A 26,653-nucleotide genomic window follows, 5' to 3' on the forward strand; every position below is an offset into this window, starting at 1 on the left:
CCCCTTCTTTTTCCCTCTCTGCTATTCTCTCAAATAAATAAATAAATACAATATTTTTTAAAAAGCTGAGGTGAGATTGATGTGAGTCATGCCAGCAGCCTCTAGAAGCCAGAAAAAGCATGGATATAGATTCGCTTCTTTCAAGCCTGAGGAGGGCGTCAGCTCTGCTGAACCATTTTGGACTTTAGGCCTGAGGAACTCCAAGATAGTACACAGTACACTTGTGTTATTTTAAATCATTAAATGTGTGCTACTTTGGCTATAGCACCATTAGATAATGAATATACTGCTCAACTGGACCCACTCAACTAGCCTCCTTTTGGATCATTCAGTGATTCCACTCCTCACTCAAACTGTAATGGATATTCCCCAGCTTTTTTGACCTTTCTCTTTCCCTTTCCTTTCCTTTCCTTTTCTTTTTCAAAGTCCCTCATTGCCACAAATTATATATTTCAGTTTTCTGCATGTGGAGAAATTGCAGGGGCCAGCACATCTGGAGTGCATCATAGATAGTGGCTTTCACTTTTAGATAAATGCTTCTAGATGTGCCCAAGGAAACCCTGCACATCATCCCACTCATTTTATCCAGAAACATGTCTGGCTATATGGACCATCAGAGTGTACATGGTATCCAGTGCATTTCAAGTGGGCACAGTGTACTTCTTACCTCCTCGTGCTTTCTCTTGACAGCTGCATGCAAGAGCTGTAGTAGATGGTACTGTTCTTCTTCCAGCTGAGACATCAAGGCCAGGAGTTCTGTCAGGTATCTGTCAATTAGGTGAGGCTGCTTCTCATACACAGCAGGTAACACCCTCAACAGCACAGCGTTTCCTGTTGATGGATCCACACAGGGAACAATGACTTTATCAGCCCCAAAGCAATACAAGTAATATTGTTGCCCATGCAGTAACCTTTGCCCTTACACATTAGGCAGCACAGACCAGCAACCAGGTGTTAAAAACAACATTACCTCATAAAAAAATCATTAAAGCACAATTTAAACTGATTGCAAAAGGGTAATATTTCATAATACAGTCAGCATTATTATCTCATGAAATCCCCCCCCCCCCAGTCATGCTCCATGGGGAATAGAGGTACATTTGACAGTAAGCAGACCACACCCTCCAGAAGGAACAGTTCCGATAAAGAATTCCTGACGAGAAGCAATGACTGGATGATGCTTAAATGAAAAGTAAATGGTGTCATAAGCATGAAACCGAACCAAAACAAAAAAAGTGCAAAGGAATGTGTTCATATTGCAGAAGGATATAAAGGCATGGTTTAGACAAAGGACATTTGAAAACTATGCCTTACTTTGTGAATAGGTTTAAGAGGGAGCAATGCAAATTTAAATCCTTAATTTCTGCACTATTTCGAGGAAATTTTAAACTCAGCTTGTTTGTCACATGCAATTTGCCTCACAGACATGTATAGTCATATGAATTTAAAATGGTAAAACCTCAAGAAAAAAATATGACATATGCTATAAGACTTATCTGCAAACAACATATGGAAAACAGTCACTTATCACTTTATGCCATGGACTTTTTCCACTCAAAATTTTCTAAAGTACTTATGTATTTTGGGGGAATAATTTCCTAGGGCTTTCTTAAATAAAAATTTTCTTGGCTTTATTTAACTTTTTCTTTTCACAATTTAGAGGAGTCAACCCAGAGCCTCACATATGCTAGGCAAGTACTCTTCCAAATGAGCTGTGTCTCATTTCAACATGATTCAAGATTCATTGTCATTTGGCTTTGTTTATAGAGACATACACAGAAATTATACATATTTAGACATTCATTAAGTAGTGGGAACATGCTCACGTATAAAAGAGCACCAAGGAAAGAAGGTCCGGTTTTCAAAAATATCAGTATTTATATTTAGTAAAAGGAACAAAATTGAATGTATTTGGGTAACAGTAAGCACTAAAATTGCTTTAACATAGAATTAATCTCAAACTTGTCTTACCAATATGTTCATAAAATAAAAGATGTTGGAAATATTCAGGTTTTTATCTTTTTAAAGAAGTTGCATGAGACAGCATGGGGTAGATGACTCCAGGTCCAGCACCAGCAGGAGGACCAAAAGTTAGTTCAAGACCAGCCTTCACTGCATAAATGAGATCTAGTCTCAAAAAACTAAAACTAAGAACCAATAAATTGAACCCATCTTTATTAATCCACAGCAACTTAATTTAAATAACTTATTTAGTTTTGATTTCTATTTGTTTTTATGCAGAGATTCTTCTTAAAAATTCAGGATTTTGGGGTGTGTGTGTAAGTTTTGTGTGTATGTGTATGCATGTGAGTGAGGGTACACATGTACGGTGATGTACATTTGGAGCTCAGAGGACTTCTTTTGGATGTCAGTCCTCCCCTTCCACCTCCTTTGAGGCAGGGTCACAGGTTGTTCACAGCTGCTTTCACCAGGATGGCTGGCCTCTGAGCTTCTACCGAATTCTCCCATCTTTACCTACCTTCATAGGTGAGGCAGGGATTACAAATGCTTGTCACAGCATCTGGCTTTTAATGTCTGAATTTGGGTACTCAAGCTTGTATGGTAAATACCTTATCCACGGAGCTACCTCTCCAGCCCAGGACCAGAAGGTTTTAAAAAATTTATTGAAAACTCCATTAAGTGTAGAGAATATACCATGATTGTAATCCCTTCCCATGGCCCCCATTTCCTCCTCTTTTATCCCTCCTCCAATGAATCCTTTCTTCTTTCCAAATAGACTCCTATTTTGATGTCATTATTATGCAGGTCTTGTGTAGGTAGTGTCAGGCATTGTGAAGTCATGACTATCAAGGTCAGCTGGAAGACAGCATTTTAATTACTCCTCCCCTTCCCTTGGCCCTTACATTCTTTCTACCACCTCTTATGCATTGATTCCTGAGCCTTGGAGAATGTGATAGAGATGTCTCACTTAGTGCTCAACACTCCACTGTCAGTTCTTCTTAGCATTATAGTGAGTTTTGAGTCACTCCAGTGGGTATTGCCAGAACCTTTTATTCAGGGGATCAGAAATGTTTTATGCAATACCCAGTATGGACAAAGCATGTTAAATTATAGAACTCAGTTATATGGACACACTGGTCACCTAATGAGAAAAGTCTCATTAAATGGGTCTATAGTTGGACCTTGGAACAGAAAACTGATGCATGACTTTTTGGTATCACACTCACTGAAGGCCTGGGGAGCTTTGAAAGGGAAAACCCTACACCAGTCATATTCAGCTGACTTTAATTTAATCAACTAAATAGAAAAGGAAGTGCAGAAGAACCTTTTTGAGTCAGAAACTGATGAAGATATCTGGACGTTGAAATCCTCTAAAAATTCAATTAAAGCCAGGCGTGGTGGTGCACTCCTTTAATCCCAGCCCTGGGGAGGCAGAGGTAGTAGGATCACCGTGAGTGTGAGGCCATCCTGAGAATACGTAGTGAATTCCAGGTCAGCCTAAGCTACAGTGAGATGCTACTTTGTTAAAAAAAATCAATTAATAAATTAATATATCTTTCTTACTTATTAAAGATTTCAAGCCATCAGATAACTGTCAGTAACAATACAAAGGAAAAACAGCATGACAATCAACCAGGTACGCCAAAGCTTTAATTTGTACCATAATTGCTTCCCGTCACACCATTTCTTCTTTTTCTAAAAAAACTTAAAATATATTTTATTTATTAATTTGAGAGAAAGAAAGAAGAAGAAAAAGGGAGATAGAGAAAGGTAGGGAGAAAATTGGTGCGCCAGGGCCTTCAGCCACCGCAAACAGGTGCATGTGTCCCCTTGTGCATCTGGCTAACATGGGTACTGGAGAATTGAACTGGGATCCTTTGGCTTTGCAGGCAAACGCCTTAACCGCTAAGCCATCTCTTCAGCCCCATTCTTTTTCTTCTCAGTGGCAACTGCCACCCTAATGGTACTGTTTTTCATCCTCATGAATGTTTTACAACTTAATTACACATGTATCCATAAATAAATAACAGTAATTTTTTCTGTTTTACATTTTTTTTGTGTGTTTTTTCCAGGTAGGGTCTCACTCTTGCCCAGGCTGACCTGGAATTCACTATGTAGTCTCAGGGTGGCCTTGAACTCATGGTGATCCTCCTATCTCTGCCTCCCGAGCGCTGGGATTAAAGGCATGTGCCACCACACCCAGCTTGTTTTACAATTTTATATGAATAGGATTATATTATATACATCCCTTTGTAGTGTATTTTATTCCATTCAGCATTATGTTGAAGACCTCCAAGTAGATCTATACTTGTTGGGCTCCTTCCCGCTCAGGTAGTGCTGAGGGAAGAATGAGGCCTGCTGGTTCCACCCTAGGGGTTGAGGGGATGATGAGCTTCATTCTGGCCAACGGAGAAAAGCCACACTGAGTCAGGAGTCCTTTCTAAACTGGAACTCAATTTATTGTTACAGGCGGGTATTTATATAATGTTGAGAAAGAGGGCAGAGACTTTAGGGTGGGGTGAGATGTAAGGGCCAATAGCATACCGCAACCTCTGAGATGATTGGTTCTAAGCTCACGAGCAGGGACTCTTAACTTCCTGTGCGGAAGTGGCAGGCCAGAGGCCATTTGGCCCCCTGCTGAGTTCTAAATGCCCATGGGCAGGAATTCTAATTTCCTGTGTGGAAGTAGCACTAGGCCAGAGGCCATTTGGACCCCTGCTGAGTCATAGCTGAGTGAGGCAGTTAGGCTCAGGAAGTTCCACTAGGCCTCACATCCCGGCCTCTCAAGGCCCAACATATACTAATTCTCACTATGGTAGATATTTCACTGTATACATGGGGACTTAATAGACTTTATGATTGAAAGACATTATTACTCTTGGTGTTACTTTTAAAAAAAAAACAATGCTGCTGCAATTTTCCTATCTATCTCTTTGTGCAAAGGGAGAGACACTGCTCAGAGCAGCACTGTGGAGCTTAATGTGCATGGAAATCACCTGGGCAAACAGGGTACAACAGATGCTGTTCACCAGGCCTGGGGTAGGGCTGAGAATCTGAATGGCTGATGTCCATAGCCCTTCTACAATGTAAGTAAGTATTTAAGTAAGTATTTAAGAGTATTTTCCTAAGCCTAGTTTCTAGATGATTCAGAATTTCTTGGTGAAGTGATTATTCATTTCATATTGCTGCCATAAGAAATTGTTCCAAAGGGGCCTAAAATAACAGAGATCTGTTATCCTCTGTTTGCAGAGTTCAGTCTGATGGGAGTATTATTGGAATGGGTAAGGCTGGGAAGGTCCTTTCAGTGAAGGCCTAGAGAGAGAACTGGTTGTTTGACTCACCTGGCTTCTGGAGGCTGACATGGATGTGTTGGTTCATATCCTCTTTCATAACCTCCAAAGGGAGCAACATAGTGTCTCTCTGATCCTACATCTGGCATCCCCCTTTTTCAGCTGATTCTGCCTCTTGCTTCAGTCTTACACACACACACAAGTTTGAGAGAGAGGCAGATATATAGGAAGAATAGGTGTTAGGGCCTCCAGCCACTGCAAGTAAACTCCAGACATATGCACCACCTGTGTATCTGGCTTATGTGGGTCCTGGGGAATTGAACCTGGGTCCTCAGACTTTGTAGGCAAGTACCTTAAATGCTAAGCCATCTCTCCAGTCCCACTGAAGAATGGAAGTAGAAGCACTTTTAAGAGCCTCATGATTGCATGAGATTCAACTAAAAACTCTAGGATTGATTGCTTCATTATTTTATGTAGTAAACTTGATTCTATCTTAAAGGAAATAGCATTTAACAGGTTCAAAATGTGGACATCTTTGAGGAATCCTTATTCTGCTCACCACCAAGACAGATTATACTCTCACCAGCATCATGAGTTTTCTATTACCATTGGTCTTGACAGACATTGGCTGTTGCTAATCTGATGGAATTTATGATAGTATCTTATTTTGTCTTAACTTTCATTTCTTTAATTGCATGTGAGATTAATCATCATCATCATCATCAACACACACACACACACACACAGACACAGAGACACAAACTGTTTTTATAATTACTTCTCTCTTGTGATTTGGCCACTTATATTATTTATGTATATTCTATTGATTAAGGTGCTTGTCTGCAAAGCCTAACATCCAGGGTTCAATTCCCCAGTACTCACAAAGTTTGTTTGCGGTGGCTAGAGGTCCTGCCCAGCCCATTCTCATTCTCTTGCTCTCTCTCTCTTTCACTCCCCCCCCCACCCTTCTTTTTTCTGTCTCTGCTTGCTAATAAATAAATAATAAAAATTTTAAATATATTATTTTTTTTGAAAATATACTTTTAATTTTTGCAAGTTTTATTTATTAATTCTGGATATACTTTGTATGGATACATCATGTGTTGGTACTATCCCTGGTCCCTGCCTTCATTCCATTGGGGGCCCTACTCAGTGGGGTTGTAGGTACTCTTCATGGGGTTGTGGGTTATGCATTGTGGGAGCAGCACTCAGTTGTTGGGGGGAGGCAATGCTTCTGGGCATGATGTCCCAACGTGTGGCTCTTACAATCTTTCCGCCCCCTCGTCCACATAATTCCCTGAGCCATGGTGGGTGAGTTTTAAGTCTACTTCTGTGATGAGCTCTTAGAAGCCTCTGGATCTCTGCTTTGGTAGGTGTTGAGAATCCTTAGCCTCTGTCTCCTTCACCCTGATTGTTAGTCACCATGGAAGCTGCTCATCTCCCCAATTCTGCTGTGGTTTCAGTTGGGGTTTGGCTGAAGTGTGATAGTGTAATTTATCTCCTTGGGTCTCACTACCTTCTTAAAAAAGAAAAACAGATTCTCCAATAAAGAGTGAAGTCAGCATAGGTTAAATGGGATAAGCCTTATTAATTTAGGGAGAATTTGATTGATATAGCCCCTCTTTTAGCCCAAGACTAGTGGGAGCTTGACATTGTCTACATAGGATTCTGACTTGGTTCCTACATCCAGTTATGGGTTCCTTTCCACTGAGCAGATCTCTTAGCCAATCAGAAAGCTATTGGTTACCCACCAAGGCTGTTTTCCACTATTGCACTTCTAAATACATCTTGTTTGTTTTTAAGTAGCTTAGACCCCTGGTTGCTCAGACGGTTGTTGCCCACTTTCCCCAAGTAGCTTGTAGCACTTTCCAGCACTAGAGGGGCTAAATGTCTGAGGACTGGCTTCCTTCCAGCCAGGTCTCTCCATTCTAAGCCAGCACCATATGGTGTCTTCAGCAATAGGGTCTTACCTTTGACCTCAGGGTGGTAATCAAGGGCTTTGACAGAAACCTGTCTTATTTTGGGGACCTCTTAGTGTAGGAAAAAAACCCCGCAGGGGGCCCTCATGCTCTGCCCGGATAAGGCGACACCCCAAATCACTCATGAGAAGCAGTCTTGATGCAAACTGCAAGAGGATTTTATTCGAAACGCGCTGGGGCCCACAGTCATACACCGCACAGGGGTAGAGGACTGCAGAGCCCCGAATGCAGGAACAGGGCTGTTTTTATAGGGTTTCTAACAAAGCCTGTGCATTAGACCAATCATTATTTAATATCAGGAGCCCCGCAGGGTGTTAGCCAGTCAGTTTGTGCCACCCCATAGTTTCTAAGCCAATTAGTTTACTTTGTTCAAGCCCCTCATGGACCAATCATTCTCTTGTGACCTTGGTGGTCAGCATTTGCACAAGTCCTTGGGTGGGAGTAGCAGAGTGTGGTACCAGTCTCCTATGACCTTGGAGGTCAGCACTTGTGCAATTCCTTAGGTGGGGGTAGCAGCGTATGGTATCAGCCTCCTATGACCTTGGTGGTCTGAGGCAGGCTGCTACAGCTTATGGTGCGAGCTACTAAGGCTTACAGTGTGGGCTATTAAGGCTTATGGTGCAGGCTATTTACAGAAACCAAATAAGTGGTTCACTTCATTACTCATTTCCCATCCTTGAGGGCTATCTCATGCCCTTTTTACCTAGTTTTATATTAGGAGCGGGCTCTGATATAATGAGAAGAGGGATTCTTTATTTGCTTCTAACAGAGAGTAAAGCCTGGAGTTTGAGGTATGCAGGGGGCCTGCTTAAGCTCCCTTTGGAGCGTGATAGTATTTCTGAGCTTCTGAATTCTTGGGCCTTTCATTAGGTCTCTCTGATCAACAGCTAATTGTGGGTAGCAACTGCATTCTGGTACTAGAAGTTACAGGTCAGAGCCAAAAAATTTTTTTTAAGGTTAGACTTTATCTCCAGGGCCCTTCTTTTCAGGTGTTCCCCTATGTTTCTGTTGAGGGTACAGTCTTTTAGTCTATCTTCAATGATAAATGTTTATATGGTACCAGTTCATTTTGGGATTAGTTTTGTGTTTTCTCCCCACCTTCCCTTTCCCCTCCCACCAACCCCTTCCATCCCTATTGTCTGGGCCTTGAATTACCTATCAGGTATGTCAGCAACTTGAGCTGGTCTGGGTTAGGAACCGCAGATGAGTGAGACCATGTGGTGATTGTCTTTCTGTGATTGTTTGAGTTCGCTGAGTACTATTTGTTCCAAGTCTGTCCATTTTTCTACAGAGTTCATTGTGTCATTTTTTCCTTACTGCTGAGTAGAATTCCATTGTGTAAATTTACCACAACTTCATTATCTGTCCATCCAATGATGGGCACCTGTTCTAATCTATTATGAATTGATCAGCTATAAACATGGTTGAGCAAATATCTCTGCAGTGAAGCATGGATCATATAGGATAAAGGCCCAGTAAGGGAATAACTGGGTCTGTGGCGGCTTTATATTCATCCTTTTCAGGAATCTCCATATTGATTTCCATAGTGGTTTACAAGATTATAATCCCACCAGTGAATGAGGGGTCCTCTTTCTCCACATCCTCAGCAACATTTCTTGTCATTTAATTTTTTAAATGATTGCCATCCTAACTGGGATAAGGTAGAATCTCATAGTTATTTTACTTTGCATTTCTCTAATAGTTAGGAATGTTGAACATTTCCTTAAGTGTGTATTAGCCATTTGTACTTTTTCCTTTGACAACCCCCAATTTAGTTCTCTGCCCCATTTTTGAGTGCGTTGTTTGATTATTTTATTGTTTAGTTTTTTGAGCTCTTCATACATTGTAAATATTAGGCACCTGTCAGTTGTATACCTGGCAAAAATTTTCTCCCATACTGTGGGTAATCTATTGGCTCTGCTTATGGTATGTTTGTCTGTGCAAAAGCTTTTTAGTTTCATGAGATTCCATTGGTTGAGTGATTGTTTAATTTCCTGTGCTACTAGAGTTTTGATCAGGAAGTCTTTACCCACTCCTACATCATGGAGAGTTCCTCCTATTTTTTATTCCAGAAAGAGAAGTTTCAGGTCTTATATTGAGGTCTTCAATCAATCTTGTGCATATTTTTTCCAATAACCTGTTCTTTGTTTCATCAATTTTCTTAACTGTGTTCTTAGTTTCCAATTAATTAACTTCTGTTCTTATCTTGATTATTTCTTTCCATCTGGAGATTTTGGGTTGGGATCTTCTTTTTTGCCAATGTCTTTAGGTGGATGGCTAGGTTATTAATTTGGCATCTCTCTGTCTTTGTTATAAAGGCATTTGGTGCTATAAATTTTCCCTTTAGGGCTGCCTTCATTGTGCCCTATACGTTTTGGTAAGCTGTGTTCTTCTTGTCATTCAATTCTAGATATTTTACAATTTCCTTTTTGATTTCTTCCTCCACCCATTTAAAAGTGTGTTGTTCAGTCTCCAGAAACTTATGGAGCTCCTGGCACATTTCTTGTTGTTAATTTATATCTTTACAACAGTGTGACCTGATATCATACAGGAAATTACATCAATTTTCTTAAATTTATGGAGGCAAGTTTATGGTCTGTTTTGACCAGTTTTGGAGACAGTTCCATGGGCTGCTGAGAAGAATGTGTATTATGTAGACTTTGGGTAGAATGTTCTGTAGCTGTCTGTTAGGTCTAGTTGATTTATGGTGCTGTTGAGCTCTCTTACTTCCCTGTTGATTTTCTGTTTGGATGATCTGTCTATTAATGATAGTGGAGTATAGAAGTTCCCAACTATAATGGTGTTGGTATTTATTTCTGTTTTGATGTCAAATAGATTTTGATTTATAAACTGTGGTGCACCTATGTTTTGTGTATATAGATTTATGAATGTGATGTCCTCTTGTTGGTTCATTTCCTTGATCAGTAACAAGTGGCCTTCTTTGTCCTTTTTGATTAATTTTGGTTTGAAGTCTATTTTATTGATATTAACATAGCAACACCTGCTTGTTTCTATTTCCACTTGCTTAGAATATCATTTTCCACCCTCACCCCAAGTAGGTATCTTTCTTTAGGGTGAGGTGAGTTTCTTGAAGACAGCAAATTGAAGGGTCCATTTCTGTGATCCACCCTGTTAACTTTTGTCTTTTGATGGGTGGATTAAGACCATTGATGTTTTAAGGTTATAACTGTGAGATTTGATTTAATCCCTGCTATGTTGGGGTGCTTTATGGGGTTTAGTGTTTTCTTGGACTTGGTACTTTTTTGAATCTTCTCTATTTTTGGTTATAGTGATCTTCTTTTTATAGGCTCTTAAGATGGGTTGTTTGACTCTTCATTGTGGAGAATTCCCTGAAGTATTCTCTATGGGGTTGGCTTTATGCTAATATAATCATAGAGCTGGCTTTTATCATGGAAAGATTTTCTTTCACGATTTATTATGAGGGATACTTTTTCTGGGTATAGGAGTTTGGATTGGAAGCCATAGGTTTTTTAACTTTGAAGTGTTCCACTCCAGGCCCTTCTGGCTTTCAAGGTTTCCATAGAGAACCCTGAGGTAATTATGATTGAGTTGACTTTGTACGTAATATGTTGTTTCTTTCTTGCTGCTTCTCTCTCTCTCTCTCTCTCTCTCTCTCTCTCTCTCTTTCTCCCTCTCTCTCTCTCTCTTTCTCTCTTTCTCCCTCTCTCTCTCTCTCTCTCTCTCTCTCTCTCTCTCTCTCTCTCTCTCTCTCTCTCTCTCTGTGTGTGTGTGTGTGTGCCTTTGTTTTCATTGTTTACAGTTTTCATGATAATGTGCCTTGTAGAGTTTCTTTGGTCCAGTATGCTTGGAGTTCTGTTAGCTTCTTGTATCCTGATGGAGCTCTCTTTTGAGAGAGTAGGAAAGTTTTCTTCTATAATTTTGTTGAATAAGTTCTCCACCCCTTTGGTCTGAACTTCTTCCCCTCTGGTGTACACATGATCTGGATGTTAGGAGGTTTTAGAGTATCCAATAGTTCTCTCATGTTCTGTTCACAAGAATTTTTGGACTCCTGCCCTGTTTCTTCTGTTTTGTCTTCCAGCTCTGTGGTTCTATCCTCCCAAAGATTAACTCTACTCTTCAGGATTTCTAGAGAAGTTTGCATTAGTTCAATTTGGTTTGAATATTCTATTGCCTATTTCTGTATAGTATCCATCCCTTTGTCAAGTTCTAATTTCAGGTCATGTATTGATTTTCTTAATGCTTCTTGGAACTCATTCTTGCATTTACTTATGCCTTCATAAAGCTTAACCATCTGGTTATTGAGATACTCTATTTTTTTTTTTTTTTGGATTACTTTCAGTTCATTTATCCTCTTTTTATGTCTCTCTGGGTTTTGTCTGTTAGGTTAAGCCTAGTGATGACAGCTGTGTGGATTTCATGTATGTGATTATTGTTTTTTTTTTTTTTTCTTTATTTGTTGCCAGTTCTGCTATTTGCTTGGTCAGGGTAACATATCTTGTGTCTTGTTTTGAGGTTCTATTCTTTTTGTCTCTTCTGTGTTTTCATTGGATACTTCCATTGTGGGACTAGGCAAGCATGTTGGAGGTGCTCCCTCATTTTGATGTTTGATGTTGTTTCTTTTGTGGTGTGGTCTGCCCATCCCAGTGTGGGAATCTTCTTTAATTAAGAAGGAAGCAAGAGTTTTCCCTTGTAGTGTCATCAGTGAGTGTTCTATTTTATGACTAGAACAGGCTAATGATGGTTTTGTACTTTGGGATGTGCAGGTTGTGAAGGGAATAAGTATAGCAGCCATTCTGGGCTGGTGCTTGATACCAAAGCTGAAATTGGAGGTCTGGGATCTCTTGGACCTCTTCTCAGCTGTGGCTTGCCTGTGGCTCCCAGGCCATAGCACTTGCCCTTGCTTTTCTATTGAACCCAGATGGTCATGTTATGGCAGGTTATGAACCCCCAGGCAGGTAATTTCCTTTGTGTATCTGGGTTTATGTGTATACTGGGGAATTTAACCTAGGTCATTAGGTTTTGCAGGCAAGCACCTTAACTGCTGTGCCATCTCTCCAGCCCAATGAAAGTATTAAAAAAAAATAATATGATGCTGGGCATGGTGGCACATGCCTTTAATCCCAGCACTTAGGAGGCAGAGGTAGGAGGATCGCCATGAGTTTGAGGCCACCCTGAGACTCCATAGTGAATCCCAGGTCAGCCTGGGCTAGAGTGAGACCCTACCTCAAAAAACGAAAAGAATAGCAACAATAATAATAACAAAACAATAATAATAACAATAAAATAAAATAAAGAATATGATTTATAGATGTAGATATCTAAACAGAATGGCTGAATATGAATAATACATATCTTTCAATAAAATGATCTGAATGTGTCCTATAACCATTCTACAAATGGAAGCTTCCCCTTCTCAAATAATTGAAAACATTTACCTGCTAGTATTGAGAAAGCAGTAGATTTTTGCATTTTGATCATACATCTAGTAAAATTTGCTAAGTTCTTACTGGTAATATCATTTGAGTCTTTTGGATTTTCTATATGCACTTTACCATCTCATAATGATTGATAATGGTTTATTTTCTCCTTTATTTATTTTTTCCACCTTCTATCTTTATATCCTACTTTATTTTGACTTTCAATGATGAAAGCAATGTCAGTGGATATCCTTCACTACTCCTGTACCTAATGAATATGCTTGTGAGGACTGATAGTTACATATGTATCTGTATGGATTTGAGTAGGTACATTTTACTGGTTAAGCAAATTCCTGTCTGTTCTCTAGTTCAATCATGAGTGTTGAGTTTTATCATCTACAGCCGTACCACCCTGAATACTCCCTATCTCATCAAGTATGTTTTCACATCTATAGATATTGTCATATGACAATATCTTCCTTAAACTGTTAGTAGTATAACATGTAACCAATCTGGTAGTCTTGGCACAAATTCCACTTAGTTATTGTATTAATCACTTTTTGGTTGCTGTGATAAAATACCCGAGGGGGGGGCACTTAGTCTATGGTTGATATCTTACTTTACTCACTGCTGTGATCTAATGCCTGTCAGAAGAGGCAGCTCAAGGGGGGGGGGGAAGGGTTTATTTTGGTTTATAGTTTCAGGGAATGCAGTCCAGCATGGTCAGGGAGGCATAGCTGCTTGAGCAGGAGGTGACTGATCACATTGAGTCCATAGCCAGGAAACAGAGAGAGATGAATTCTGCTGTTTTCTCCACTTCACACAGCCCAGAGCCCCAGACTATGGAATAGCACCATACACAGGCTTGATGAATCATCCCATCTTTTTTTTTCTTTATTTATTTGAGAGTGACAGACAGAGAGAGAAAGAGGCAGAGGGAGAGATAGAGAGAATGGGCGTGCCAGGGCTTCCAGCCACTGCAAACGAACTCCAGCTGCATGTGCCCGCTTGTGCATCTGGCTAACTTGGGTCCTGGGGAATTGTGCCTTGAACCAGGGGAATCATGCCTTGAACTGGGGTCCTTAGGCTTCATAGGCAAGCGCTTAACCACTAAGCCATCTCTCCAGCCCGAGTCATCCCATCTTAATTAACCTATTCTAGACAATCCCTCATAGACAGGCTAAGAGATTTGCTTCCATGGTGATTCCAAATTCTGTCAAGTTGGTAACCAAAATGAACCATGTAGTTGGTTTACTCCATTGCTGTGAGCCAGTGGCAGGAGGCAAAGTTGTTCCCCTCATTGTGGTCAGGAAGCAGATGGAGAGAGTGACTTTTGTCACATCTGGCCCTAAACCTATTGGATGGTGTCTCCCAACTTAAGAGTGAGTCTTTTTCTCTTAGTGAATTACTCCTAGGACTGCCCTCACAGACACAGCCAGAGGTGTGCTTTACTGATTCCTAGTACTTCTCAACCCAATCAAATTGATGAATGAGGTTAACCATCAAGGTTAGTCAGGATGTATTTTTACAATATGATTCTGGCTTTGTTTGGCTAATATTCTGTATGGAGCTTTGGCATTGATATTCTTAGATGAGACTAGCTGTAATTTTTCCATCCTTGTACCTCTTTTTTTTTTTTTTTGTATCTCTGTTTGGAATCTTACTTTCCTATAGATATAAAAAGAATTGCACACGTTCCTGTACATGCTATTCTCAGATACAGTTTGGATAAATTGGGGATTATGTGTTCTTTGAATACTTGGTAGGAATTGCCTATCAACTGTATGTGCAGTGCTCTGTTTATTTTATTACATCAAATTTGAATGATCAGTTCCAACAAATGATTTATCACTCATGTTAAAATTTTCTTCCATAATAACTCACTCTTTAATTTCTTTCTATAATTCACTCAAATTTTCTATGTATTTTTGGAACTGTTTTGTTAGACAATGCTGAGCTTCCTTGCTATTAAAGGACATATTTTATCATCATAGAACCATCATTTTTGTACATATCTATTAATATGCTTTGCTAAATTTATTAAATACCATGTCTTGATATATTCTCCTCCTTCCTTTTTGTTTATTACTTATTTATCTTTAGGGATTTCTTGGGTTTGTCTTTGAGACAGGGACTCACAGCACAGACTGGCCTTGAATGTGTTACAGTCCTCCCACTTCTGCTTCTCTGGTGCCAGGATTACAGGTAAGTGCCACCACTCCTGACTGCTTTTTATTTATTCAGTTATTTTTCTTCTTTCTCTTTTAATTTTTAAATGTTTCAATATTCTTCTTTCTTGTGCTTTACATGTTGTTTTTCGAAGTGACATACTGTTGGATTTGTAAAATATTCCTGTCTGACAACCTCTGTCTCTTAATTAAAAAATATGCTTCCCTAATGTTTGGGGTTTATATACATATATTTATTTTAACCACGATATGTTATGCTTTTATTGATCTTGCTTTGTCTGCACTTTCTATTCAGTAGATCAAGGTTTGTAACTTTTTAGGTTCTCTGTATCACTTCTATTTGGATAGACTGTTGCTTCTGGCTTGTTTTGGGTGGCTGTCCTTAGGATTCTTACAAAAAGTTTTGAACAAAGTAAAAGTAATTTTTGAAATTATCCTCTTGAGTAATGGAAGGGTTTTGCAAACTTTATTGAACATAAGAGAAGTGTTTTTTTGGATAGTTTTCTAGACTGTCTTCTAATTCATTAATATGCTCTTCAACTTTGTCTAATTTCTTAATTTCTTTGAGCTTTCTAAAAAGTTCAATTATCTTTGAAAATCTTTTAGCAGTTACATATGGCTCTTTAAAAATTCTCCTTAGCCCTTTTCTTTTCACTAATATCATCTTACTATTTCATATTGCCACTTCTTCTTTGAAACCTTAAATAAATGTTCACATCTCTGTTTACTAGTTTTTATTTGATATTTTAAATAAATGAAGCTCTTGGGGGGGTAATCCTTTTTGTATTTTTGCTGATTCACATTTATGATGGGTTAGTCCCTCAGATGTTTATACATGTTTGACTTTAAATTTATTCATACTGTGGCATAGGGTATGTACACTTAAATTTCAAATGTGAGAGAGCAATTCTGAAGTCACAAGCTCTTAAGGGTTTTGTAGTGTTCAAAGCGAGTCATGTGTGCTTCCAATGTTCTAGTGCAAGGGCAAAAAGTGGGGTACCTACTGGACTAAAAATTCGTCCTTTGGAGGGTGGAGGGTTCTGATTTGAGGAAAGGCCTCACTTTTAATCATTTCCCCTAATCCTCAGTGGAACAGTTCTGAGTGACCACCCCACCTCCTTCACCTCCAGCATGGCCTGGCAGGCACCCAAGAGCTGACCAGTTTGTGTTACTTTTACTCACCTATCTTTGGCCACTGGGTAGTTTTGTTGCTTTATTGGAACCCATCAGAATGTTTTCAGTTTTTGTTACTATTATGATCATGTGTCAATCTAGGTATTTGGCACAGAAAAATTTTTCAGTTGTCATAGACTTCCATATATTGTCAGAAAGAGGTATCACTAAATTTAATTTTAAAACAAGAACCTTGCCTCTAAGCCTTGCAGGATAATACAATGTCTACATAATACCAGATTATGGGGAGGCACCTAAAATTAGATTATTCCTTTCCCCTAGCTCTTTCTCAGTTTACGTTTAACCATGAAAAGTGTTTTTATATAGGCTCAGGTTCAACTGCAGAAGGAGGAAAGACAAAAGAACTCACAATGGAGGTGACTGCTAACTCATGGGAGTTATGTGTCGGTTATCTTAGAGCCATCTTCCATAGCTTGGACTTCTGAGAGGGTTCAAAAGAAAAGTGGGGGCTGGAGAGATGGCTCAGCAGTTAAAAGCACTTGGTTACAAAGCCTGGTGGACTAAGTTTGACTCCCCAGTATCCACATAGAGCCAGATACACAGTAGCACCCATATTCAAACTCTGTCTGACTCTTCCTCCCCAAAGAAATAAATACAAAAAAGAAAAGTGGAAAAAAAGGAATTTTCTATAGTTTAAAGGGTTATGAAACTAATGAAAGCGTACACTAAGTGCCAAAATGATGATTTGCACCCACACTTCTGAGCCCCTGACTTCTCTACACCGTCTCTGCTATAGTGCTACCAATCAATTCAAGTTACAAGAGCTAATTAAACCTGGGGACGGGGGTAGGGGCGCAGTGAAAGCTAGTTTCTCACTTCTTTCCCCTGATTCTCATCCAATTAATTTTCCTGTGGGGTAAACCTTGTGGTTTAATATTGCACAACTTCCCAGTCTCCCTTGCTCTCCCACCCAGCCCCCTCCCCCAAATCCAGGGGAACTCCCTCTGCGCTGTGCCACGGGCATTACTCATTCATCCTTATTCAGACTTTCCCCGCGTTTATTAAGGGCTCAACTCCCGCCTCTCGCTTACTCTTCTGCAGCTCCCAACTCCGCTCGGCCTTGCTGCTTCCAGGCAGCCACCGCCAGCCTTGAACTTGGTCTCCGGCCATGCGTCTCCTCGCGTTCCTGCTGTGCGCTCTTAGGTCGGCAGTGAGGGCGGAGAACTCTGATGATTATGAGCTCATGTATGTGAATTTGGACAACGAAATTGACAATGGGCTTCATCCCACCACCGAGGACCGTAAGTTCATTTCAACTTTCTCTGGCCCCCGCCCCCGCATATCCCATCTCTCTTGGCCCAAATAATATACAATTACTTTGTAGCCCATGTGAAACAAGCTAAAAATATTCGTTGTTCTGCAAAAAGTGAGAGCTACCTGAGGAAAGTGGGGACTTTAAATAATTACTTCTGCAATAGGTTCAGAATTCAGTTTTATCTATACCTGAACGAATGATTTTTATGTCGTTTTGGAGATAATTTACACGCAGTTTTCGGAGGTGTCCTTAAAAAGTAGAGGAATGCTGGGGACAGGCTGTGACTTGGGATCACCGAGGGTGGTCACTTATACAAAGCACACCCGAGGAAGGTCTTGGCAGGCTCTTAACGCGTGTGTGTCCCGCGCTCTAGCCACGCTGTGCGACTGTCGCCAAGAGCACTCTGAGTGGGACAAACTCTTCATCATGCTGGAGAACTCGCAGATGAGGGAGAGCATGCTGCTGCAGGCCACCGACGACGTGCTCCGCGGCGAGCTGCAGAGGCTGCAGGCGGAGCTCGGCGGGCTGGCAGCAACCCTCCTGGCCAGGCCGCGCGCTTCTGCTGCTGGGGCGGCCGCCGAGGCTAGGCTGGCGCGCGCGCTGGACCGGCTGCTGCAGGAGAGCCGCGATGCGGGCCGCCGCCTGGCGCGCCTGGAGGACGCGGGACCGCCGCGGGAGGCGGCCGGGCGCACCCTGGACGCGGTGCTCCTGGAGCTGCGGCGCACCAGGGCCGACCTGCGCGCTGGGCTGGGCTGGGCCGCTCGCCGCTGGCTGCCAGCAGGTAAGAAAGGACTCGAGGCATGGGGCCCTGCCCCTTCCTCGGGGATCCACGGGCGCGTCCCGCGCTGCCCACTCAGGCTGGAGTGAATGGGAAACTGCGCACTCTGCTCGCCCCCCCCCCCTCCTCCAATATCTGTCTGCACGGGCCGCTGGTGAATGAAGTGCATACACCACCCCTTCTCTGCCTGCACAAGTCAGGCTGGATTGGATAGGAAACTGCACACACAGCACCCTTCTCTGAATGCGTGCCCGCAGACCGCAGGCACACCATGTCAGGCAGGCAGATCGCCTTTTAAAACAAATATACTTCAGCCCCAGGAACCCAAAGGACAGCGGGGCGGTAGGGGGGAGCCGGGAGGTTAACCATCAGTCTGGAAATAGACAACAAGGCCCCTGACACCCGATCCCACTACTCCATTGGCAGTGTTGAACCGTGTTCCCTCACGCTGCTCAGCTTCCCTCCGTTAGGGATTTCCACGTCTTCTAATTTTTTTCCAGCCCCACTTCTCTGGTTTCCCGCGCACCATTCCAGGAGCTCTGGTTACCCACGCACTATTCCAGGGCCCAGGATAACTTCCAGCGACCTTTCCCTCCCTCTGTCCAACTCCTCCTCCCTGCGTCTTCTGAGCTAGACTCCAAGCTGAATGTGATTTCAGCAAAATTCCACAAGGATTCCCCAGCCCGCGGGGTCTGTGGAATTAGTTCCACCTTGAAGGTCAGAATACTGGGAAGTCAGGTACAGGAGTCAGAGCGTAGATGAACCATCCATTTCCCTGAGAAAACACAGTACATAGCTTGTCAAAGTCCCCCCTCCCCATTTGCCACCTTCATAGGCCCCCTAACAGACTTTGGAGCCCCAAAGAATATACTGGAAAGCTAGTTAAAGAAATGGGAGACGTGGAGCACAGAAATACTCCTTTGTAATCAAAGATTCTGAGAAACAGTGATGTAAAATCCCGTGTGGAATGTTTTAGAAAATCATTATCCTTTGTAGGAAAATACAGCTTGCACTTTTCAGGAGAATCTCAGATACAGAAAATAATGACACACATTACCATCTTGTGTTTCTAATGAAACAACTCTTCCGATGAGGTAAGGAGAAGAGTTCACAGGCAGGCTTGAGAAAATGCTTCTCTTAACATTACAGAACCCACACCAGAACAGTATATTTTTTCCCCTAAATGTTTCAAGACTGGTTGTCAGGACAAAGCCCAATTCTTTAAAAATTAAGGAATTGGGCTTTTTCTCTAATTAATATTTAATTAGACATCAGTCTAAAGCAGAACTCAGTGTGAGGGGAGACAAATGAGAATTCTAATTTTGTCGTTACTTTAATGTATCGTATTTCTCATTTTACAAAATGTGTGAAAGTCATTGTACATATAATGTACCCAAAAAGAAAGAATTACTCAAATTTTCACCCTTGCCTCTGCTAGAATTTAGAATTCTGAACTTTAAAATGTAATTCTTATTCCATCCAATAATACTTTCACCTACATGCTATGATTTCTCCTCTCTTTGTCTCCTGCCAGTTTGGTTCCTAGGCGATTCCTAGCCATTCTGTGATTGGCCTCTTAAGAACCTGCTTTTAATTTTGTTTGGTTTTGATAATATAATTACAAATACTTATTAGTTAAAAGCCATTTCAACGGAGAGATTCTGACATTTTAAATGGGTATCAAGCGACTCAATAACTGTTCCCCAAAGGAATTTCACAAAACTTTGCCAACATAAAGCACCATTGTATGACCTTGAGTGGCTGCTGCAGCCTACAGGGAAGCTGGTTTCCTAGACACAATCATAGGCCATGGTGGCATGCAATGCTGACTGCCTGGCCTTGATTGAACAGGAAGGCAGTCAAGTTGATTGTAGTAGGTACACTGTTGAATGGCATTTTGCTAAAACGTACAAGGACAGGAGTATTTATTTCAAACCCCCATGGATACAGTGATCTTTTGTTTTATGATTCTTATTTGATTTATTAGATGCAGCTGAAGAAGTCACACCTACAAAATTCATTGAACAGCTCCTCATTAAAAATTAGTTTAAGAAAACTTTGGTTTTAATTGTTTAATGAAATAACTTGAAGTTTCAAGAATGATAAAGCCAGTTTTGGGCACTGGCATTGTAGTTGCCTTTATGTGAGTTTTTCTAACTCAATATATTTGAATATTACCAAAAGATAAGATTTACATTTAAAGAAATATTTTATTGTTTTGAGAGCGGCAGAGAGAAAGAGAGAGAGAGAAATGAGCATGCCAGAGCCTTAAGCCACTGAAAAAAAAAAAAAAAACTCCAGGTGTATATGCTCCCTTGTGCATCTGTCTTACATGGGTACTGGGGAATCGAACCTGGGTCCTCAGGCTTTGCAGGCAAGCACCTTAACCACGAAGACATCTTTGTAGCTGAAGATTTACTTTTTTTCATGCTTTCAAGACAGATCCTAGCTATCTTCAAACCATTTAGATGGGCTCATTACATTTCACACAGACATTTGATGTCCCTCAGTTCTATATGTTCATTAGTCTTTTCAATGTTATCTTATAGCATCTCTCCTTTATGTTGGTATAAGGTGAACACCTAGTCCTAACTTAGTTTTCAAAGACTTTCTCTCTATATCTATCTATCTATCTATCTATCTATCTATCTATCTATCGAGAGAGATTGAGATTAATGGTTTCAGCACCACCACCACCATTTCTCAAGGACACCTGGATCTTCAGTATCTTCAGGTCCCAGAGGTGAGGTGACCTTGAGATGAGGTTAAACTAAGCCCTCCCCCCATGTCCAAAAGTTCCTCCCTGCTAAGTATTCTTAGCAGTAACACATTCTCCAACCAGATTTTTGGAAGAATTTTCTCTTTTAAAGCTTTTCTATAACTATTGTTCATAAGCGTGTGGACACAGTAAGCTTTCAAGCTGATCTTTACTCTGCCCAGTTCTTGAGTGTCATGCTCTTGCTGCTCAGGAAGGGCCTTTCATAAATGCTAAAGACTGGAGAGATGATGAGGCACATTGATTGAATTCACATTGTATTAAGGAGCAGTAAAACAAACCTAATGCAGGGGTTCTAGATCAAAAGGTACAATATCATGTGTTAGTTAAGGATAAGGATGTGGAAGTTGCAAACAGACTTCTCAAGTTCAAACTTGAGGGTTTTTTTTTTTTTTTTTTTTGGTTTTTCGAGGGAGGGTCTCACTCTAGCCCAGGCTGACCTGGAATTCACTATGGAGTTTCAGGGTGGACGCAAACTCATGGCAATCCTCCTACTTCTGCCTCCCAAGTGCTGGGATTAAAGGCATGAGCCACCATGCCTCGCTAAAACTTGAGTTTTAAAATGATAGTGTTATGCCCAGTTCTCAGCACCCCCAGTGACCACCAAGGAGAACCAAACACGTATGCAAGGGCAAGGAGCATTTTTTAATTCGGGCTTAAGCTCCGTCCCTTGACTTCACCAACTCAGTGGATCCATGCAAGAGCCCCCATAGTGGCATGGTAGGGATTTATAGGGATTTGAACATAGAAGAAGGGGATGGGTACATGATTGGTTGATTTAAACAGTATTTTTCTGATTGGCTTGGGATTTCTGCGGGCAAAATTGGGAGCAGGACTGAGGTGGGAGCTAGGGGAACCCCAGGTGATTGGCTGGGGCAGAAAGAGCAGAGAGGACAGGCCTCAGGCATGTTCTGGGCAGGTCTAGGCTAGGGGTGACTCTGGCCTTTGGGTGGGCACCTTTCCTAACCATATGTCAGGGTGGTTGCCTTCTGCCTAAACGGAAAACCTGAAAGTTAGGCCCAGCCAGGGCAGCACCTTACTGAATCCCTTCATGGCTTTAATTTAGTCTCTGGGTCTTTCAATAGCATAGACAATTTGACTTTGCTTCAAGATTTTCATCTCTCAAATGGGAATTAAAAGGCCATCTTTAAAGGTCAATTGGAGGATGGCTCAAAATGACATATACATTTATTAGAACAGTGTTTGGAACATAGTGAGTACTCAATGAACATTAGTCATCATTGTAGTACATTGCTGCCTTTCAAAGGGGAGTTTGTAAACTGGGGTTGATGGCTTAGACCTGTGAGCTCAGTACTTTGGAGGTGGAGTCAGGAGGATGAAGAGTTTAAGGTCATCTTCAAGTTACATAGCCAGTTTGAGGTGAGCCTGGTCTATATGAACACCCTATCTCAACCACCCCATAATAATAATATTAATAATAAAAACAATACAAAGTGTAGTTTGCTATAAACTCTGTAAAGTTCCCAAACATACAAGAACACACAGCATATTAAAATGTGTTTCTCGTGAACTTCTCTATTCTAGAACTTACTTTTCAAAGGTATGTTGATTATGGCTACCTGAAATGAGCTAGGTTTACTATTCTAGGACCCTGCTGAAGATAGGAAGGGGGAAACAAGGTGGGTTGTAAATCCTTCAAAATTATAGAATCATTGTCCAAAGTTAATGCATTGTGATTCAACATTCTAACAGTATGATAAGAAAGAAAATAAGTTGATTGCATGGGGCAATGGTTACTCAGCATGACTTGTGTTATTTTGTGGCTGAATGAACTTCTACTTATACACTGCTTTATTCAGATGTTTCACTGAAAAACAAGTCACTTTTCCTTATTCATTATCTACACCATAGAGATGGGTGGTGAGGCTCCTTTCAGTCCTAACACACCACTGCATATAGTCACCAGTTAAATGCCTATGTTCACATAACTACCAGAATGATTCCTAATGAATCTGCATTTTCCCCCTCACCTTTTTTTTTCTCTTCTTTTTTTTTTTTTTTTTTAAACCCTAGGCTGTGAAACAGCGATTTTATTCCCAATGCGTTCCAAGAAGATTTTTGGCAGTGTTCATCCTGTGAGACCAATGAAGCTGGAGGCTTTCAGTACTTGCATTTGGGTCAAAGCTACTGACGTATTAAACAAAACCATCCTGTTCTCCTATGGCACCAAGAGGAATCCCTATGAGATCCAGCTGTACCTGAGCTCTCAGGCCCTGGTGTTTGTGGTGGGAGGAGAGGAGAACAGGCTGGCTGCGGATGGCACGGTTTTCCTGGGAAAGTGGACCCACTTGTGTGGTACCTGGACTTCCGAGAATGGGAGCATGGCCTTGTGGGCCAGCGGGGAGCTGGTGGCCACAGCTGTGGGGATGGGCACAGGGCACATTGTTCCTGAGGGAGGAATCCTGCAGATTGGCCAAGAAAAGAATGGTTGCTGTGTGGGCGGGGGGTTTGATGAAACCTTAGCGTTTTCTGGAAGACTCACAGGCTTCAATATCTGGGACCGAGTGCTGAGCCCGGGGGAGATAAGAGAGCGTGGAGCAGAGGAGTCCTGTCACCTCCGGGGGGACATTGTGGGCTGGGGAGTCACCGAGATTCAGCCCCACGGAGGAGCGCAGTATGTGTCTTAAGTGTTGTGAAACCCCACTTGGAGCCAAAGAAGGAAACTCACACTAAATATTTGCCAGTTGGGAAACTCTGTAAACTTCAGTGTGCAGTAACACTCCAGGCTAATGGAGAGTGCTGAGATTGGTCTTTTATTTATCTTGGCAAAATACTGGCTAAGCAGTTGAAGGGGAGACATTGGAGAAAGTTTTGGGGATACTGTTACCAGACTTCATGCCATGGTGCTTTCAGATTAATGTTGTGTCTCTGCAGATAAACTCTCAAATAATTAAAAAAGACTGTGCCGTGGACAGAAGGACGATTATTTTACTTTGATCTTGTTTTGGCCTGAAATGGCATTTTACATTGGAAGGTTGCAAAACAAGACTTCTTGTCTGTCCATTGTTTATTGTTATTGCTATGTATCTTGTCACAAAAAAATGAGGATAGAATATATTTATGCTACCAAGTGACTTAACAATTAAGAATGTAGTTTATGTGATAACCAGGTGCTCCTTTTTTGGAGAAGGTAGTTGTGTAAGTTATATTGTAAAGTGGATTTGTATTAATTTTATTTTTGTAAATCTTTACTGTAAATAAAATGTTTTATAAACTCCTTTGTGTCCTTCAATTGTAAGTTTAAGAGATTTTTTTAAAGTAAATGCACAGTTTTCTTTTTTCATTTAAACTAGGCAATTACTTTTCAGAGACTCCCATGTACCAAGCAATAGTTAATATAGCTAGAAACAAACTGTGCTGCTATTATAAGTTTTGGCTTTTTAAAGCATAATAAATACAATCTGGGCTAAGTAAATTCTGGGCATGACCAACTATGTCTGCAAACCAGCCCATGGTGGGAGCAGAGACTGAATTATTTCTGGGGTTTGTATACTGAAGACAACAGCTCCAGCTCTTGTTTTCTCAACAGGGAGATCAGGAAACTGAGGAAGAAATGAATTCATATATAAGAGTATACATGATTAACTGCACATTTGTCACATGAAATAAACCAGCATGTATCAGTGTTCTCAGCTTCATGAGATACCTGCAAGAAATGACTTAGGTCTATCATCACAAAGACCTAAGAATCTGGAACAACTCCAGTCCCCAAACCATACCCATTCTCTTCCTCATAAGGGGAAGGACAGTCAAGCCCTACTCACTCAGGAGTGGAGGGTGGATAAGGCTCCCCATTAAGCCAGTGATCTTCTCCTGAGGGTTCTATGCCAGGGCTGGGAGAAGAGCATGTCCAAGCTGCTGCTGAAATATGATAGAACCACAGTGACAAGTTATCCCACTTAAAGACAGGGCCTGGACATCCACAGGCCATTTCCTGTTCATGAGAAGTGGTAAATAATGCCAATGGTAAGTTTATAACTAACCAGCTGAGTGACCTTAGATGCCGTCTGGGATCTTCTCAGTAAGAGAAGGGTACCTTTCAGACATGAAGTGCCACTAATCTAAAATTTCAAGGATGCTCATGGAGTCAGTACAGCCTCACCTTGCTCTTAAAGCCTACATAATCAGGTCACAACTTGTACTTATGAGCTGACAGACCACACTCATATTTCAAAATTGCATAGCCCAAGGTTCCTGGTACACTGGCCACATGCTAAGTCCTTGTTGTGCTACTCCATGCTCCCTGTCAGCAGGAAGAAATATTGCACCCAAACTTAGGCAGGTTCTCACTTTCTTCTGCATGAATGTGATCTGTTTGAGACACCTCAGAAGATGGAGGCTAAGATAACTGCAAACTCATAATATGACACACTTGTCAGGGTACATTAGCTTTTTTTTTTTTTAAATAGCAACTACCTGTTGAGAACAAAGAAGAAATAAACAGAAGAAAATACATACAAAAGTCCTTGAATGGTGAAAGTAGAAGTGCATCTGCAAGGGCAGTGTCTGGTAAGTGCTTATGCCAAGGATTTATTCTTTCATATCTATTTCCCTCTTTCCCTAACCCTAGAGCTCTAGTTTTGGTGGCATGCTTGCAGCTAGACATGGCATATGGTTAAACTGTGACCAACACTTTAATGTTTCTCATCCTCTCTGATTAGAACACAGGAATGATGGCTGAGCAAATATCTTAGAGCATAAAATTTCATGCAAAGAAATGTAGATGCGTAGGTTCCTGGTAACTATGAAACTACCAGGACCTCCCTGAGCTGTCTGCTCCTGGACTTCTTTGACAGGAGGGAAAAACACCATTTTCTCCTTGTTTTTAAAAAATGCATCAATAAATGACCTCTTGATTAAAAAAAAGTTAAAATAATGATTATTTGTAATTAACCTTATCTTTTAAAATTTCTGTTTTTGCATGTTTTTACAATATACATAAATATTATCTTCTTTAACCCATTACTAATTGTTGATGCAACCTATTCCCCTTAATTCAAAATCAAATTAACAAGACAGGGGCTAGAGAGACAGCTTAGCAGGTTTGTGCAGTCAGGTTCATATTACTGGTAGAAAACATCCAACCGAGCACAGCTTGTGGGGAAAAAAGGATTTATTTTGGCTTACAGACTGGAGGGGAAGCTCCATGATGGCAGGGGAAAATGGTGACATGAGCAGAGGGTGGACATCACCTCCTGGCCAACATAATGTGGACAATTGGCAACAGGAGATTGTGCCAAACACTGGCAAGAAGAAGCTGGTTACAACACTCATGAGCCTGCCCCCAACAATACACTGCCTCTAGGAGGTGTTAATTCCCAAACTGCTATCAGGAACCTAGCATTCAGAATACTAAAGTTTATGGGGGACAACTGAATCAAACTGCCACAGTGTGCTTGCAGCATAAGAATGTGGGCCTAAGATCACCTAAATTCTATTCCCCAGGACCCACATAAAAAGCTGGACATGGCCAACTATGTCTGTAAACCAGTCCATGGTAGGGGGCTGAGACTGAAGAATCGTTGGAGCTTATTTACTGAAGACAACCGCTCCAGCTCTTCTAGAATTGCCTTTGAAGCCAGCTAAGAATCAGCATTCCTAAAGTTCAAAGTCTTGATTAAAGGAACTGTGTCTATTCACTTATCCAGTCTTAGATTCAATGAACATGAATGGATGGGACTCCTGGTCCTTGCGTCAGTCTGGTAAGTTTGCCTGCAGTGTGGAAGAAAGCTTTCTGGGTCAGAAATCTAGCCTTTCAACCCTGGCACCACCTACCTTACTAATTATGAGACATAGTCAACTAATCTTTC

General features: G+C 41.2%; 2 protein-coding genes across 2 annotated transcripts in view; one reads left to right on the plus strand and one right to left on the minus strand.

Moving 5' to 3' along the window:
- Veph1 (ventricular zone expressed PH domain containing 1) overlaps positions 1 to 26,653 on the minus strand; it is a 368,903-nt gene that overhangs the window by 270,509 nt on the left and 71,741 nt on the right. The window contains 1 exon segment of the mRNA XM_012947429.2: positions 668 to 831. Within this exon segment, the coding sequence (XP_012802883.2) occupies positions 668 to 831 (164 nt within the window).
- On the plus strand, positions 17,002 to 24,060 carry Ptx3 (pentraxin 3). Its single transcript, XM_004652400.2, has 3 exons — positions 17,002 to 17,254; positions 17,642 to 18,049; positions 22,857 to 24,060. Exons 1-3 carry the CDS (start codon positions 17,122 to 17,124, stop codon positions 23,468 to 23,470), a joined length of 1,155 nt encoding a protein of 384 aa, XP_004652457.2. The 5' UTR covers positions 17,002 to 17,121; the 3' UTR covers positions 23,471 to 24,060.

This window comes from Jaculus jaculus, chromosome 11, assembly GCF_020740685.1.
Source record: "Jaculus jaculus isolate mJacJac1 chromosome 11, mJacJac1.mat.Y.cur, whole genome shotgun sequence".
In the NCBI taxonomy this organism is placed as follows: Eukaryota; Metazoa; Chordata; class Mammalia; order Rodentia; family Dipodidae; genus Jaculus; species Jaculus jaculus.

Bases quoted from the DNA above. Each gene is read 5' to 3' on its own strand.
- Ptx3 (XM_004652400.2), top strand. From the start codon at position 17,122: ATGCGTCTCCTCGCGTTCCTGCTGTGCGCTCTTAGGTCGGCAGTGAGG. The intron at 17,255-17,641 runs GTAAGTTCATTT...CCCGCGCTCTAG, and splicing joins TCATCCCACCACCGAGGACC to CCACGCTGTGCGACTGTCGC. The intron at 18,050-22,856 runs GTAAGAAAGGAC...TTTAAACCCTAG, and splicing joins TCGCCGCTGGCTGCCAGCAG to GCTGTGAAACAGCGATTTTA.